Here is a 15,118-nt window from a genome sequence, read left to right on the forward strand (position 1 = left end):
CCATACCTCCTTTCGAATGCGCCTTAAAGCCTTCGACCAATTTAGGTAATGCGTTTTCCAACCCTTCCTCTTTTTTTAGTGCGCCTTAGGGCCATCAACCACCTTGTGTAGTGTGTTTTCTAACCCTACTTCCTTGAGTGCGACTTTGAGCACTCACACCATAGGTAATGTGTTTTCTAACCATACCTCCTTTTTAGTGCCTCTTCGAGCCACCAACCACGTTAGGTAGTGTGTTTTCCAACCCTGCCTCCTTCTTTAGTGCGCCTTCGAGCGACCAACCACCTTAGGTAGTGTGTTTTCCAACCCTGCCTCTTTTTAAGTGCGCCTTAGGGCCATCCACCACCTTGGGTAGTGTGTTTTCCAACCATACCTCCTTTTAGTGTGCCTTAGAGCCCTTACCTCTTAGGTAGTGTGTTCTTTAACCCTACCTCCTTTTTTCGAGTGGGCCTTCGAGCCCTCACACCTTAGGTAGTGTGTTTTCTAACCTTGCCTCCTTTTTAATGTGCCTTCGAGCCATCACACCTTAGGTAGCGTGTTTTCCAACCATACCTCCTTTTAGTGTGCCTTAGAGCCCTTACCTCTTTGGTAGTGTGTTTTCCAACCTTACCTCCTTTTAGTGTGCCTTCAAGCCACCAACCACCTTAGGTAGGGTGTTTTCCAACCCTGCCTCCTTTTTAATGTGCGTTCGAGCCATCACACCTTAGGTAGCGTGTTTTCCTAACCCTGCCTCCTTTTTAATGTGCCTTCGAGCCATCACACCTTAGGTAGCGTGTTTTCCAACCCTGCCTCTTTTTAAGTGCGCCTTAGAGCCATCAACCACCTTAGGTAGTGTGTTCTCCAACCATACCTCCTTTTTAATGCACCTTAGAGCCATCAACCACCTTAGGTAGCGTGTTTTCCAACCCTGCCTCCTTTTTTAGTGTGCCTCCGAGCCATCAACCATCTTAGGTAGTGAGTTTTCTAACCCTGCCTTTCTTTTTAGTGCGCCTTAGGGCCATCCACCACCTTAGGTAGTGTGTTTTTCAACCCTGCCTCCTTTTTAATGTGCCTTCGAGCCATCACACCTTAGGTAGCGTGTTTTCCAACCCTGCCTCTTTTTAAGGGCTCCTTTGAGTCCTAACCTTTTAGGTAGAGTATTTTAGGTAGTGTGTTTTCCAACCATACCTCCTTTTTAGTGCGCCTTAGAGCCATCAACCACCTTAGGTAGTGTGTTTTCCAACCATACCTCCTTTTTAGTGCGCCTTAGAGCCACCAACCACCTTAGGTAGTGTGTTTTCTAACCATACCTCCTCTTTTAAGTGCGCCTTAGAGCCAACAATCATCTTAGGTAGTGTGTTTTCCAACCCTGCCTCTTTTTAAGTGTGCCTCTGAGCCATCAACCATCTTAGGTAGTGAGTTTTCTGACTCTGCCTTTCTTTTTAATGCGCCTTCAAGCCATCAACCACCTTAGGTAGTGTGTTTTCCAACCCTGCCTCTTTATAAGAGCTCCCTCGAGTCCTAACCTTTTAGGTAGTGTGTTTTTTCTAACCCTACCTCCTTTCGAGTGTGCTCTCTAACCCTCAAGAGGATTCATCATTCCTCAACAAGATGAGTCAATCCTATCTCATCCTTTTTTTCTTCTTTACAACGCTTACTATCTAAAGTCTCTTACGAGACTTTCTACCATAAGCATTGTAAAGAGGGGGGCAACTGTCATCACCCAATTTTGGGTGATTCCCCAAAATTCATTTTTTTTCCAAAAAATAAAAAAAAACAAAATAAAAAAAATAAAATAAAAGGTTGGTAATGCGGAGAAAGCCGACCAAGAAAGGCTGCAAAAATAGGCGAAAATCAAGCTGCAATTTTCGGAAAAATTTCAAGGCCTAATTGTACACTGTTATGCCCAAAAATAGAAAAGTGCAAATTCAAAGGTCAAATTAAATGAGTATTGGACGAATTTGCATAAAAATTAAGTGTAATGACATAATTAAATTTTTAATGGGTCAATTTGATTTAATCATGGGCCAAATTGAATTTTAATTATGTTTAAGAATTAATTTAGGTCCAATTGAAGAAGTTAATTAAGTGCAAGGACTTAATTATACTTTAAGCGGGTCAAAATTAATTGGAGGGCTTAATTGGTGAAAATTAAGTTTGGGAGCTTAATTTGGACTTAATTGAAAAATCAAAATTTTAAGAGACCCAATTTAATTTTTACCAAGTGAATCAATTGAAATCAGGGGCCAAACACAAAACTTGAAGGACCAATTTTGAAGTCCGAAAAAATATTTTGCCTATAAATAGCCTTCATTTTCAGCTAAGAAGGGGGGGTATTTTTGACAAAAAAAAAAGAAAGAAAAGGAAGAACAAACCCTAAAAAACCTAACCCTACAAAACTTGTTCTTCTTATTCTCCAAGAGCAGCCGCCACCCCCCACCCGGTGGTTTCCATTTTTCCTCCTCAGCCCGGTCTTCTCCCCTCTTCAGCAAGCACCACAACAGCAGCAGCTCCCCCCCTCACACACTAGCTGGCTACCACGCTCTCCTTCCATTTCAGGCTCTCCCTTCTCCCCTTAAGTCGCTGGCACACAGAGCCTTCTCCAAAACCAAACCGATTCCCCTCAGCCAACCATTTCCCTCTCTCAGCTGCACACAGACCGGCCTCTCCATCAACGTCGGCCTCCACCAAGCCACACAGTAGAACAACCCCATCTCTCCTCAGTCAGCCGGTCACTCCCTTTTCCTCCACCGAAGCTTCAGAGGCCATAGACCCACCGTCTTCACTGTCGGTCGCAGCGGCGGCCGAACACCAGCAGCAGTGCCGTCCTTCTTCCCTCTCTCGGCCGACACAGCCATCGCCAGATCTACAACCGGACAGCTCCCTCCCAACCACCAGATCTGCCATCGGCAGAAGGAGAATCCACCAGAAAGAGGGAACCGATTACAGATCCGAAGTTAAAAAGAACCGACCGAAGGAAACAGATCTAAAAAACAAAAACAAAGGAAAAATAAAAAATCAACTGCTTGTGTTGCGTTTTCTGTTGTTTTGCAGGTCGCCGGCGTTGTAGAAGAGAAGCGAAGAAGAGGCCAGTTTCGGCCAGCTGTTTTCCCGGCGGCGCGTGGACCCACGCGCCGCCAGCTGTTCCTGCGCCCAATTCCTGTGCAGAAGGATTCCCTTGCAATTTTTGGAGTTTTGAGGACTGTTCTGTAAAATTTCAAACTATTTGATGTAATTTTTATTTATTTTTGAATTTTGTAATTTGTTTTCTGGATGTAAAAAAGGGAGAAAAAGAAAAAGAAAAAAGAAAAAAAAATATAATAAAAAATGTGTGTTTGTGCTTGTTTTTCTTATTATGTTATAAAAAAATAAAAAACAAAAACAAAAACAAAAGAAAATAAAAAACAAAAAATGCATGTTTGTATTTATTTCAGGGATCCTTTCATGATGAGACGGCAAAAGAATAAAGAAGGATTTAATATTTTGATTGGATCATGGTGTAGAAGTACAAACTTGTACGGAAGTTGTATTTCTAAATTCCGATGAAAAGACAAAATTTTTAAAACTTCTTTAACACATCACAACCACGAAGCAGCTTACCTCAGGTAGGGTGCGTTAGGCGTGCTAATACCTTCCCTAACCACAATCAGTCCTTTACCCGCGAATCTCCAACAAGACCAGTCAACTTGGGTTTCCTAGTAACCCTCAATTAAATACTAGGTGGTGACTCCCAACAAAATCAATTCCAATTAACAGAGAGCAAAAACCGCCATCGCCAGGACGGGGACGCCGCTCGCGGGTGTTTTCCGACGTGCGACAACTTTCTGTACTCAACTTCTCAAAGTCTCTTCTCAATGCTTGCAACCATACCCTTTTTGTCTTTTCAACTCCATTATAAGTCTTGTTAAGCATTTCCCATGCCTCCTTTGACATCTTTGCTAGTGCCACCATCGTAAGAGTTGCTTCATCAAGTCCTTGATAAATGGTGAATAACGCCTTATTATCCTTCTTCTTTGATTCTCTCAATGTTTGTCTTTCTACATTACTCATTGTTGTCTTTTCTCTTATTGATTCTGGTTCAGTGTAACCATCTTTAATTAACTCCCATAACTCTTGTGATCTTAATAGTGCCTTGTATTGAATAAACCACAGATCATAGTTTTGTTTGGTAAGACGGGGAATATGAAATTGAGAATTGTTGTTGCTGGAAGCCATATCTGCTCTCAAGCTCTGATGCCACTTTATTGGAAAAAACAATGACAGAACAAAGGAGGGCTCACCACTCATACAATTTGATGGAATACAATACACTAAATAAGGGTACTCTCACACTGTTCATTATCAAATCTAGACAATATATATAGACATTATAAAATGTCTTTTACAATCTCCAAATAACATAATTAATACTGACTCTTTAATATAGATGATTATTCATTGAACTAACTTCAATACACTTAATCTTGATAAACAAGTTTAATAACTAACACAGGTAAGTTTCCTTCCTTCCTTGCTAAAATAATTAGCCAGTTATTATTGCATACATCCATGAACCATTCATGATTGCGTGCAATAGTGGTCAGCCGGGTCACTAGCTTGGGCTAGTGACTAGGCCGAGCCATTGGGTCTAGGCCGATCCATACAGCAGGGCTAGATCTAGCCACACAAAAAAGACAAAAAATATAAAAAAATACAAATAAAAATAGCTTCCTTTTTTAAAACTCAAATTTTACGGGTTTATTCACTGGCGCCAAAGTCATGAGTTCCATATTTTTAGGCTGTGTAATATTTACCAACACCAGAGTTGATAATATTTGTAAATAATTGTTCACTGACGCTAGAGTCAGGAACATCGTAGGAACAAAAAAAAAGGAAAACAAATTCTTAGCAATTTTAGACAAAATAAGCAATGCAGTCTGCCTCATACATGACGCTTAAGAGGTGATAGCATCTTTTCTTTCGCATAACCAGTCTCATACCATAGAATCTCTATTGACTAGTTAGGGTTCCTAGTTATCATAATATTAGGTGGCGACTCCTTAAACTAGACATTTTCCCGTGAAAAAAAAAATGTCAGATATCTTTTTTTTTCAAATATTTTTAATTAGTCGCCACCATGTCCTGATGTGATAATTATAATTATTTTTACACATAAGGTTGTAATTCTCGGGTTTTGTTGGTAAGGGCTTGTGTTTTGTCATCTTAAATTCTTAATTAATTGTTTCTTCTTTGAATTTAGTATCTATTAGAATTGATTTGGAGTCTTAAAGAATTGGTGTTTTTTATTTCCTTTTTTAAGATTGTAAACTAAGCGAATGCATTTTTCCCTTTTATCACTTGTCTGAGACTTGTAAATTTGTAGTGTTTTGATGTGAATTGGTGGTCAGGATGTGCATTTTTGATAGATTGAATGTTTGAAGAAAATATTTTTCCCTTCTTAATGATAAGAGCCAAAAACTCTATTATCTCTTACAACAAATATTGAAATGAGAGTGTTCAAGTGTGGAAGTAGTTTATCTTTTAGTGAAGGTGATAACACAAGTTCAATTGTTACTTACTCTTCATAGTGGAAGGATGTGATGTGGCTAGTGTAGTTTTGCGTGTGTTATTATAGAAGGATGTAAAGTGGCTTCTATATTGGGCTACATTGATATCTATGAAGGTGTAGATAAGAGAGATGATAGATGTAAGCTGATTGTGGTGGCTAGAAGAAAACAAGAGAAGAGATGGAGCTAGGGTAAGATTTTCAGCACCTAGTTTTTTTTTATAAAAACAATTTTGGCAATTTTTTAATTTTTTAATTTTAACATTTCAAGAGCTTTTTAATCATTAAATAAAATATAATGACAATCTTATAAACAATTCAATGTTTTTTGTTGGTTTGTTTTGGTGTGCGGTGAAGTGTTATGAACTCATGAACTTTGAAATGTAAATCATAATTGTTTTAAGAATAGAGGCAAAGAGAAAAGATGACTAAACTACAAAAAGGTAGGTTAATTTTTCCAAAATGTTTTGACCAATTAATATTTTCAACAATCATTTGGTTGCTAAAAAATTACAAGAATGATAGTTTGATAGTTTTGGTCATGCAAATCTAAATCTTTCATTTTCCCCTCCAAACACCAAAATATCATGCTAACAACCTCTATAAACTCATTTTCAATCTCAACATACATCTAAATTAACCAAAAACAACCTTCAAAACCCAACTAAATAAAAAAAATCTTTTATATTATTGAATTCTTGATCTTTTTTCTTCTGCTATGTTAAGGCTTTTTATCACCATCAAATAAATCTCCTTGTCAATCGAACACATAAAAACCAAGTTTAACAATTTCGAGATTGAAAAATACCTTAATTGGAGTATTTTCCTCTTTTTCCTTTTCTCTTACAACTGTCTAGAGTTAAAAACAGAATTAGAATGAAATATTGTTACTTAATTGCAAATATTATTAAAATTCAGAACTTAATTGCAAATATAAACTAGAGCTACATAGAAAACTTAAAGAATATCAATGCATAGTGAATGGATAATGTTTTAATTAGGAATGAGAAAAAAAATCAAAAAACTAGGGAAACAAAAAAAAAGCAACCAAAAAAACAAAACCAAAAACAACCCTGAAAAAAATGATTAGAAAAATTAAAAATACTATTAACATAACATGGGTGACATAACCCAATTTTTTAATTTTTTAAAAAATAATAAAATAATAAATAATAAATAAATAACAAAAAAATGAATGAAAAAAACAATTTGAAAATTGGGTTAAGACAACACAAATTGAAAGTTTTAGGATTAATGAGGATGAAATTATAAATTTTGGAGTCAATTTGGTAAAAAATGAAAAGAATTAATAAGTTTGAGGACTTAATTAAACTTTAATTTAATTAATTAATGCAATCAAAGGCTTAATTGAAGAAATACTAGAGTTTGGGGTTGATTTGGGTCAAAATTACAAGAAATTAAAGTTCAATAACTAAAATAAATAGGTGGTGATATTATAAGAGGGTTAATTGATTTTTCATAGAGGTAATTTTGAAAAAATTTAAAGTTGAAGGGATAATTAAGGGCTGAATTGAATAATTCAGAATCGAAAAACTGTTTTGTAAATGAAGCTGAAATCCAAGGATCGAATTCCAATTGATCCAGGAGCAAAATTAAAAATAGTCATTTTAACCAAGAAAACGACTCGCCTTCTTCCTCAGGAATCGTTTCAGCAGTAAATGCACCAAAACAGTTTCAATTATGGACCACGTCTCCCAGCTGCTATCCCTCGCCCTCACGATGCACGAATGCATGGCATTCTCTGGCTTTATAAAAGCCAGAGAAAGGCCACGAATGAGGGGGAAGGGGAGAGGATAGGAAAAAAAACCAGTAGAGAGAAAAGGGGATGAACGAGCAGACACAGGAAGGAAACGAGCGAAAGAACAGAAAAACCAAGGGAGGAGAGGACAGGAAAAAACCAGTAGAGAGAGAAGGTGACGAACGAGCAAATACAGGAAGGACGAACCAGAGAAAAAAAAACAGAGGCAGAGTGAAACAGAGGAAAGGGACTGTAGAATCTCCTTCAAAACTCCAGCAACCGGGAGCAAGCTCAAGCCAACATAGAACAACACAGGAACAAAAAAACACAGATGAACAGATGACACATACACTGAAGAGAAAAGAAGAAAACCTGAGAACAGGATGAGCACCACAAGAATACCAGGCAGACACTAAGGGAGACAGGGAGAACAAGATAAGAAAAAAGAAGCCAAGCAAAGAAAAGCAAGACCAGAGGAGAAGCGCGCAAAGAACAGAGGCAGAGGGGAAGAAAGTAGGTTTGGCCAGTCCTCCATCACGTTTTGTTTTTTTTTTTTACCGAATAAGTCTAGTTATTTTTGTCAATCCAGACCTAGTTATATAAGATCTAGGGTCAACTTGGTAATTCACTAATTTGAGATCTGATATGGGTTTGTTTATGAGAAAATTAAGTTTTTTTCTTTCAAAACCATATTGTTTTTGGTTTATGTATCATTTAAAAAAAAGTCTAAAATGACGATGATTTTTTACCATATGGGTCAATTAAAAACTAAAAATTTAGTTGTTTTTGTTCATCTACTTCTGGCAACAAATCTAAGAAACCAAATTGAAATACGGTCTATTAGTTGAGCATCTTGAAAGAAAAAAGAGAACTCGCTGAATACTAACATGGAAAGAGAAAAAACAAGAAAAGGCGAAAGGAAAAAAAAGAAAAGAAAAGAAAATGGTAGCATATGTCCTCTCATCACCATTATCAGTCAGCGACAAACTCAATCTTGACATTAGCAACGGTAACAGAATCACCACCAGTCCGAGGCACTAAAGTCACCACAAGGGTATCATCTCCTTCAGCTTCCAGATCTTCCAACAATCCTGTAATCCCCAATACCATAGTTGTCTTTGATTTTTTTGCATGCTTGTGAGGCACATTGACGAAACTTCCTGCAAACTCGGACATGTCTGGTCCACCAGGTGAATCAGGTTCATCGTTGACGAGGACATCGAACTTAATTAATTGATTTTCTTCAAACTCAATCCCTTCAATAACTAAAACTTCATCTTCATCTTCTTTCTCCGTCGCGCTTCTTGATTTCTTTGGCCTGGAAACCTCCACACTTATGACTTTATCCAAGACAACAGGGAATGCACTAATTGGTGTTAATACGACGCTTTTTTCAGCTGCACGACGTGATTTTTCCTGCCTTGTTAATTTTGGTGTTGCTCTAGTTTTCAGCCAAGGAATAGGAACATCTTGAAAGCCATATCTTAGCTTCTTGGTGTCAAGAGTATCTTTAACCTTTACTCGAACCAGCTCTTTATTCTCATCCCAGAAAAGAAACTCTGACTTAAGCCAATCAGGATCCTCGATATCCTTTCGCTTGCCTCCAGGTATTTTCTTCCACAAGTCCCACATTCGATCGACGTTCGAGTGATGACAATAAAATATGGGATCTCTCCCCGCTGAGTAGAAATTGCCCATATTTTCCCCTTTAGTTTGATTGGGGTCGCCGGTCCAGATGTGAATCTGAGTGTGTGGGGTGGTCTCAATTGTACCCATTCCAGGACTTGGATCATCACCAGCACGATATGGTTTTCCAAAAAAGAGAGTAGGCTTCGTGGCACCGGACACCATTTGCCTGTACATTACGTTAAGATTGCTTGCATACAATTCCTCTGCTTTTGCAGGGTCTGGATTCGCATCTCCTGTGGCGTAATTAAGATCAAACAATGTCGGAGGTTGGTGATTCGCGTCGCGAAGGGGGTCATAAAGTGGTGATTTGGGGTCAGTAAAAATGGCTGGTATTTGCATGCCGGCAGGGGCATCCCAATTCCAGAAAGGCAAAGCGAAAGTTGGATCATCAATCAGTTTACCCAAGATTCTTTCGAAGTAGTATAAATAGGCTCTATGCCAGGGAAAGAAGAGCCACGAGAAGTGAATTTGAAGTTCTAAATCAGGAAAGCCTGCTTGGTGATAAGCACCATCACAATAAGCACAATGAACGTTGGCTTGGCTCTTGAAGCTACGTGGATCATCGTCAGGAAGACTTTTCATCAGTGCAATGGCTTTGGCGTATTTAGCTAAGTAGGCTTTATCAAGTAAATGAGCAGCAGGCCTAATGCGCATTGGGGAGGACGCAGAAGGGAATTCGAAGTTTTTGATCTTTGTGGATGTTTGAGGGCAACAGTTCGTGGGGTCACTTTCGGATGGCAGGGGAACTAGCTCACATTGGGTTATGTCTGGGGGTGCAATGGGGTTAGCATAGGCAAATGGATCACTAAGACTAGTTGCTCCATAGAGTCCACCGAGACCAATGAGCAGATCTCTTCTGGTGGCAGGGTTTTGTTCATGATCATTGTTGCCTGATTTGCGAGAAACAATCGGGATATTGGGACGGTTTGGCTTTTTAACTCTGGAAACTCGGTGTGTTTTCGGGAAGGAAGGCAAGAAAGAGGAGGCAGCTAAAGGGAAGCTACTGGAAAGAGAGATACAGGAAGCCATAGTTTGGTTTGGTGTGGGGGTGAAGGATTCTTGGATACCTCTTATAAGAAATGTCTATGGTAAAGCGACTACTGTGGCTTCCATTAAAATAATCTCAATCCGAGTGAATGTGATCCGTAAATCTTTTTATTGAATTTTTTTTTATCCTAATAATTATATAATAATTACGTGTTTAAGTTTTTTTTAAGTTTATTAAAAATTTATATGGTTATTTATTTTAGGGTTATGTGATTAAGTAAGATGCGCTCAAGTTGACGCAAAAATCTTTAAATTAACATGAAAATCCTTATTAATATATATATATATATATATATATATATATATATTTGAATTGAAAGAAGCTAATAGATGCAACCAGTTAATACAAATTTGAGATTATAATAGTTTTTATTTTAAAAAAAATGTATTTATATAAAAAATTTAATATTTTATAGTTTTTTATAATTTTAATATCAAAAATTTTATTTAATATATTTTCAAATAAATCTCTTTTACAAAGTACATGACACAACCTCAGAGGATTGGACATGAAATTATGCATCCTCTATATTCTGTCCTCGTTGTCCTTTTACATCCAATTTATTGCATTTATGTGGTGAGATTCAAAAATCTAATGAGCCTTCTGAGCATGTGGACAATGTGCTTTAATCTTCGAAGGCTTTTCCACAGCTATAGCCGTCTGAGCATGTGGGACAGGAGAAAAGGCACTCGAATCTCAAGTGATGACCCCTGAGTGGACACTAGTATCAGATAAACCTTGTTTATCAAAAGTTGTCGCATCTGTATTTCATTTTAATGATGTTTGTTTTTGCCATGTTTACGAGTTTAATTTTTTTTTTTTTAAGATGGTGGAAGAATTATATGGTTATTAATTTTAAATTTTATAAAATTAATTAAGATAGATGTAAATTAGTTTGGATATTGTGTTAATTAAAACAATAATATTTGTTTATGTATTTTAAAAATATATTTTTTAAAAATTAGTTTTATTTTAAATTAATTTATTTGATATTTTCATATTGTTTTAATGTGATAGTGTTAAAAGTAATTTTAAAAAAATAAAAAAAATATTTTATTGTATTTTTAAGCGAAAAACATTTTAAAAAATAATCGCTACTACACTTTTAAATACTCTTTAAATTTTTTTTTTTGATAATTTTAAAAACACATCCTTTATGTTAGCATCCTACATAAAAAAAATATTATTTTTTAAATATTAATTAAGATTTAAATCCATAAAGTAAAATAATGGAGCTAACCTCTATAATCATTAAACCAATGTCTTAACATTAATAATTATAAAACATTATTAGAAAGAGGTCGACACTATGATAAGACCATAAGAGTAAAAAATGAAAAGAAAAACAAATAGATAAAAATGTTAAATCATGAAAGTACACATTTTGTTATATAATGGATGAAGCAATTGTTTTTTTTTTTTTAACAAGTTGGTATACATTTTGTCGACACTAAGCATGTCACGAATCGAATCTTCTCCAAAGTTCAAAAAAGATATTGTAACTTGAACACAATAGGGTTGAATAGGTGGAACTATAATACAAAAGTTACATTTTAGCTCTAAGATTTTAAAATTTTGTAATTGAACCCTCCAACTCAAAGTTTATTTTATTAAAAATACATGTTTTCACCTAAAAATCATAGATTATCCAATTGGCACCCCAAATACTATTTTTCTGGTTTGTCTCTAAGTGTAAATTAACAAGATCAATTGCAAAAACATGCTTAGATTGGAAGTTGTATATCCGATAACTTTCTCCATAATAAGATTCAAGTTTTTTATATGAAACTCAAATTCACATATTAAACTTAATATGATAATGGAGTCATTAAAACTTGAAAAACAATAAAGATCCTGGAGCCATATATTGTTGCGACAAACATAAGATTTAGAAATTGAGAGTAATGGCCCAAATACAAGATTTAGAAATCCTGGAGTAAGATTTTTAGTGGCTAGGTTTTTTTTTAAAAAAAAAACATTATGGTAATTTATTAATTTTAACACTACAAGAGTTTTTTTAGTCCTTAAATAAAATATAGTGAGAATCTCGTAAATACTTTATAATTTTTGTTAACTCTTTTTTAGCGTGCTATAAAGTGTTATGAACTCATAAATTTTAAAATATAAATTGTAATTTCTAAAAAAATAAAGGCAAAAAAAATAACTATTAGTTTTCATAAAAAAATTTGACCAATTAATATTTTCAATAACCATTTGGTTACTAGAAAATTACGAGACTATAGTTTTGGTCATATATATCCAAATCTTTCATTTTCCACTCTACATACCAAAACATTATGCTAACAACCTTTATAAATTTATTTTCAATCTCAAAATACATCTTAATCGGTAAAAATACCTTCAAAACCTAACTAAATAAAAAAAAACTCAATATATTATTGAAGTCTTGATCTTTTTTCTTCAGCCATGTTAAGGATTGTCAATTGAACACATAAAATACCATAATTGGAGTATTTTCCTCTCCTTTCGTTTCTCTTACAGCTATATAGAGATAAAAACAAGAATATAATGAAATATTGTTACTTAAATGCAAAGATTATTAAAACTAGGAACTCAATTGCAAATATTAACTAGAGCTACGTAGAAAACTTAAAAAAATGCGTAGTGAATGGATAGTATTTTAATTAGGGATGAGAAAACAAAAACCAAAAAACTTATTTAGCGAAAAAAACAAAAAAAAAACAACCAAAAAAACATAAAAAAAATTTAACCTACTAAAAAATAAAAAAAAATCAATTCTATTTAGTTTTGATTTCGAAAACGTGAAACCGATTGAACGAGATCAGACCAGAATTGTTGAACAAAAGATTAAAAATATTATTAACTTAACAGAAGTATAAATAAAAAAGTGTCTTAAAAAAAACTCAATTCCAAAAATTAACTCTCACACTCTACACCCCCTTCCTCCTCTCAACCCTTTCTCACTCGATGTCCACCAAAACCCTTTTCATAGCCAACCCCGCTTCTGCCTCTCTGGCTGTCTCGCATTTTTCTTCCCTCGCAAGTCTCTATTTTAAAAGCACGATTCTTAAAGTTTTTGTTGACTTTGGATGCTGCTTTTGTTGCTTGGTGGGTTTTAAAAAGTTATGGCCACGAATCGAGGAAAAGGAAGAGGAGGATGGTAAATTCCACTGGGGAACAATGAATGTGAAGTGTGAAATGACTTTATTTATTTATTTATTTTGTTTGTTTTCTAAGAAAATTGACTTTTTGGTTCTAGGATAATATAGAGTTATGGAAGGCATGTGTAGTTCCACTTGTGATGTTCCCAAGCATGGAGAAAGAGTGTTTTATTTACCTGAGGGTCATAATGGACAAGTAAAGATTGGATTTTGAATACTTTCTGTTTAGTGAGTGATGAAGTAAATGGGTATGGTTTAATTGGGATATTTGAGTCTTGGAATGGTTTTTTATCTTTTATTTTTTGAATGACCGAAGTGTCAAAAAGGGGAGAAATTTTCTCGTAATATGTTAGGATAATTTGGATGTATCTCAACTAATCTTATAAGTCTTAAAATTAATGATCATCTAAACCTCCAATAATCATAAAATTTATAGGACTCGAACTAATAATTTTTAAATAACAAATTTAAAATTTAACCCGTTTCAAAACATACTAACACGTGAACCTTATTTCAAAATCTTTTACAATTATATGATAGTGCTGCCCCACTAAATAATTAAAAAATCTTGCATTCTTATCCCTCTTTTCTTCCTTTTATTTATTGTTTTTTTCCTCTCTCTCTAGGCTTAGATGGGTTTTTAATTAAAATAATGGATAAATAAAATATAATATATTATTTTTATTCTTTAAAGGTTATTGGTTTGAGTTTGATAAATCTTAGAGTTATTAGAAACTTACATGGTTGTTAACTTTAAGACTCATGGAATTAGTCGAGGTATATGCAAACTGGTCTCGGACACCCATATTAATCTAAAAAAATAAAAAAAAATTAATAACATCATATTGTATATTTGAATCCATTAATTTCTTAAAAACATTTGATGTGCAACGTTTTATTTTTGTTCTATAACATTTCCTTAGTGTCAATATTAGCATTTGAAAAGGTTAATACTTCCTCTCTCTGTTTTCCTTTTACTATTCTTTTTGACTCCTATAGAATATTAAAAAAAGTTAAAATGGATAATATATATATATATATATATATATATATATATATATATATATATGATATCCTTCTCTGTTCTCCTTTTCTTTTGCACCCCACATCTTTTGTCCTCTTCCTTTCCTTCGTCCGATAAGATTAAAAGGAGAGGTACTTTTAATTATTATTTTATTGAATAGAGAAAACAGTGGGATACGGTCCAATAAAAAAGCCGCCTCTAGGACATTGAAAATAAAAAAGAGAGAGAGAAAAAAACATAGCATATGCCCCCTATCTGCCATGATCAGCCAGCAACAAAGTTAGGCCTGCTTCTTCTTTTTTTACCATCAACGGTAACAAGTTCATCTCTGGATCAATTATTTTTAAATTTGTGATTATAAATATTCAATAAATATAAGATTTCTACTTTGTAATTCTTTATTATAAATTAATAAAAAAATTAGATTAATCTTTTTCTTATTTTTTTGAGATATAATTTTCAAATTTTATTTTGTTAAAACTTTCTTTCAAGATTGTGATTAGTTTTGTTTTAATTTAAGAAACAATACTTATAACAAAATAATTTATTTTTCTTAAATAAAATTAATAATAAATAAATATAGTTTAGATTTAATAAATATAATTTTTCCTGCTTATTTTAAATCATTCAAACTCTTACAAGAACTTATTTTAATTACCTTTATTTTTAATTAAAAAAACATCTTACTAATAAAAAATATTTTGTTTAAAAACATGAGTAAAAATATGATGATTATAAATTTAATGGAGAAGATATACTATGATATATTTTACTTTTCTTTTCTTTTTCATCCCACAACATTTGTTTTTTATTTTTCTTTTATTAGTAGGCCTAGTTATCTTTGTCCACATGGACCTAATTATATTAAATCTCGAGTTAACTTAGTGATTCATTAATCTAAAATCTAATTTGAGCTAGTTTTAGGGAAAAAAAT

The 15,118-nt window shown here is 34.1% G+C and overlaps 1 protein-coding gene across 1 annotated transcript; it reads right to left on the bottom strand.

Moving 5' to 3' along the window:
* Positions 1–8,093: 8,093 nt before the first annotated feature.
* LOC133697185 (polyphenol oxidase, chloroplastic-like) lies at positions 8,094–10,016 on the bottom strand. The gene has a single exon (XM_062119595.1). It carries the CDS (start codon positions 9,996–9,998, stop codon positions 8,253–8,255), a length of 1,746 nt encoding a protein of 581 aa, XP_061975579.1. The 5' UTR covers positions 9,999–10,016; the 3' UTR covers positions 8,094–8,252.
* Positions 10,017–15,118: the final 5,102 nt, after the last annotated feature.

The sequence above is a fragment of the Populus nigra genome, chromosome 1, assembly GCF_951802175.1.
Source record: "Populus nigra chromosome 1, ddPopNigr1.1, whole genome shotgun sequence".
NCBI lineage: Eukaryota > Viridiplantae > Streptophyta > Magnoliopsida > Malpighiales > Salicaceae > Populus > Populus nigra.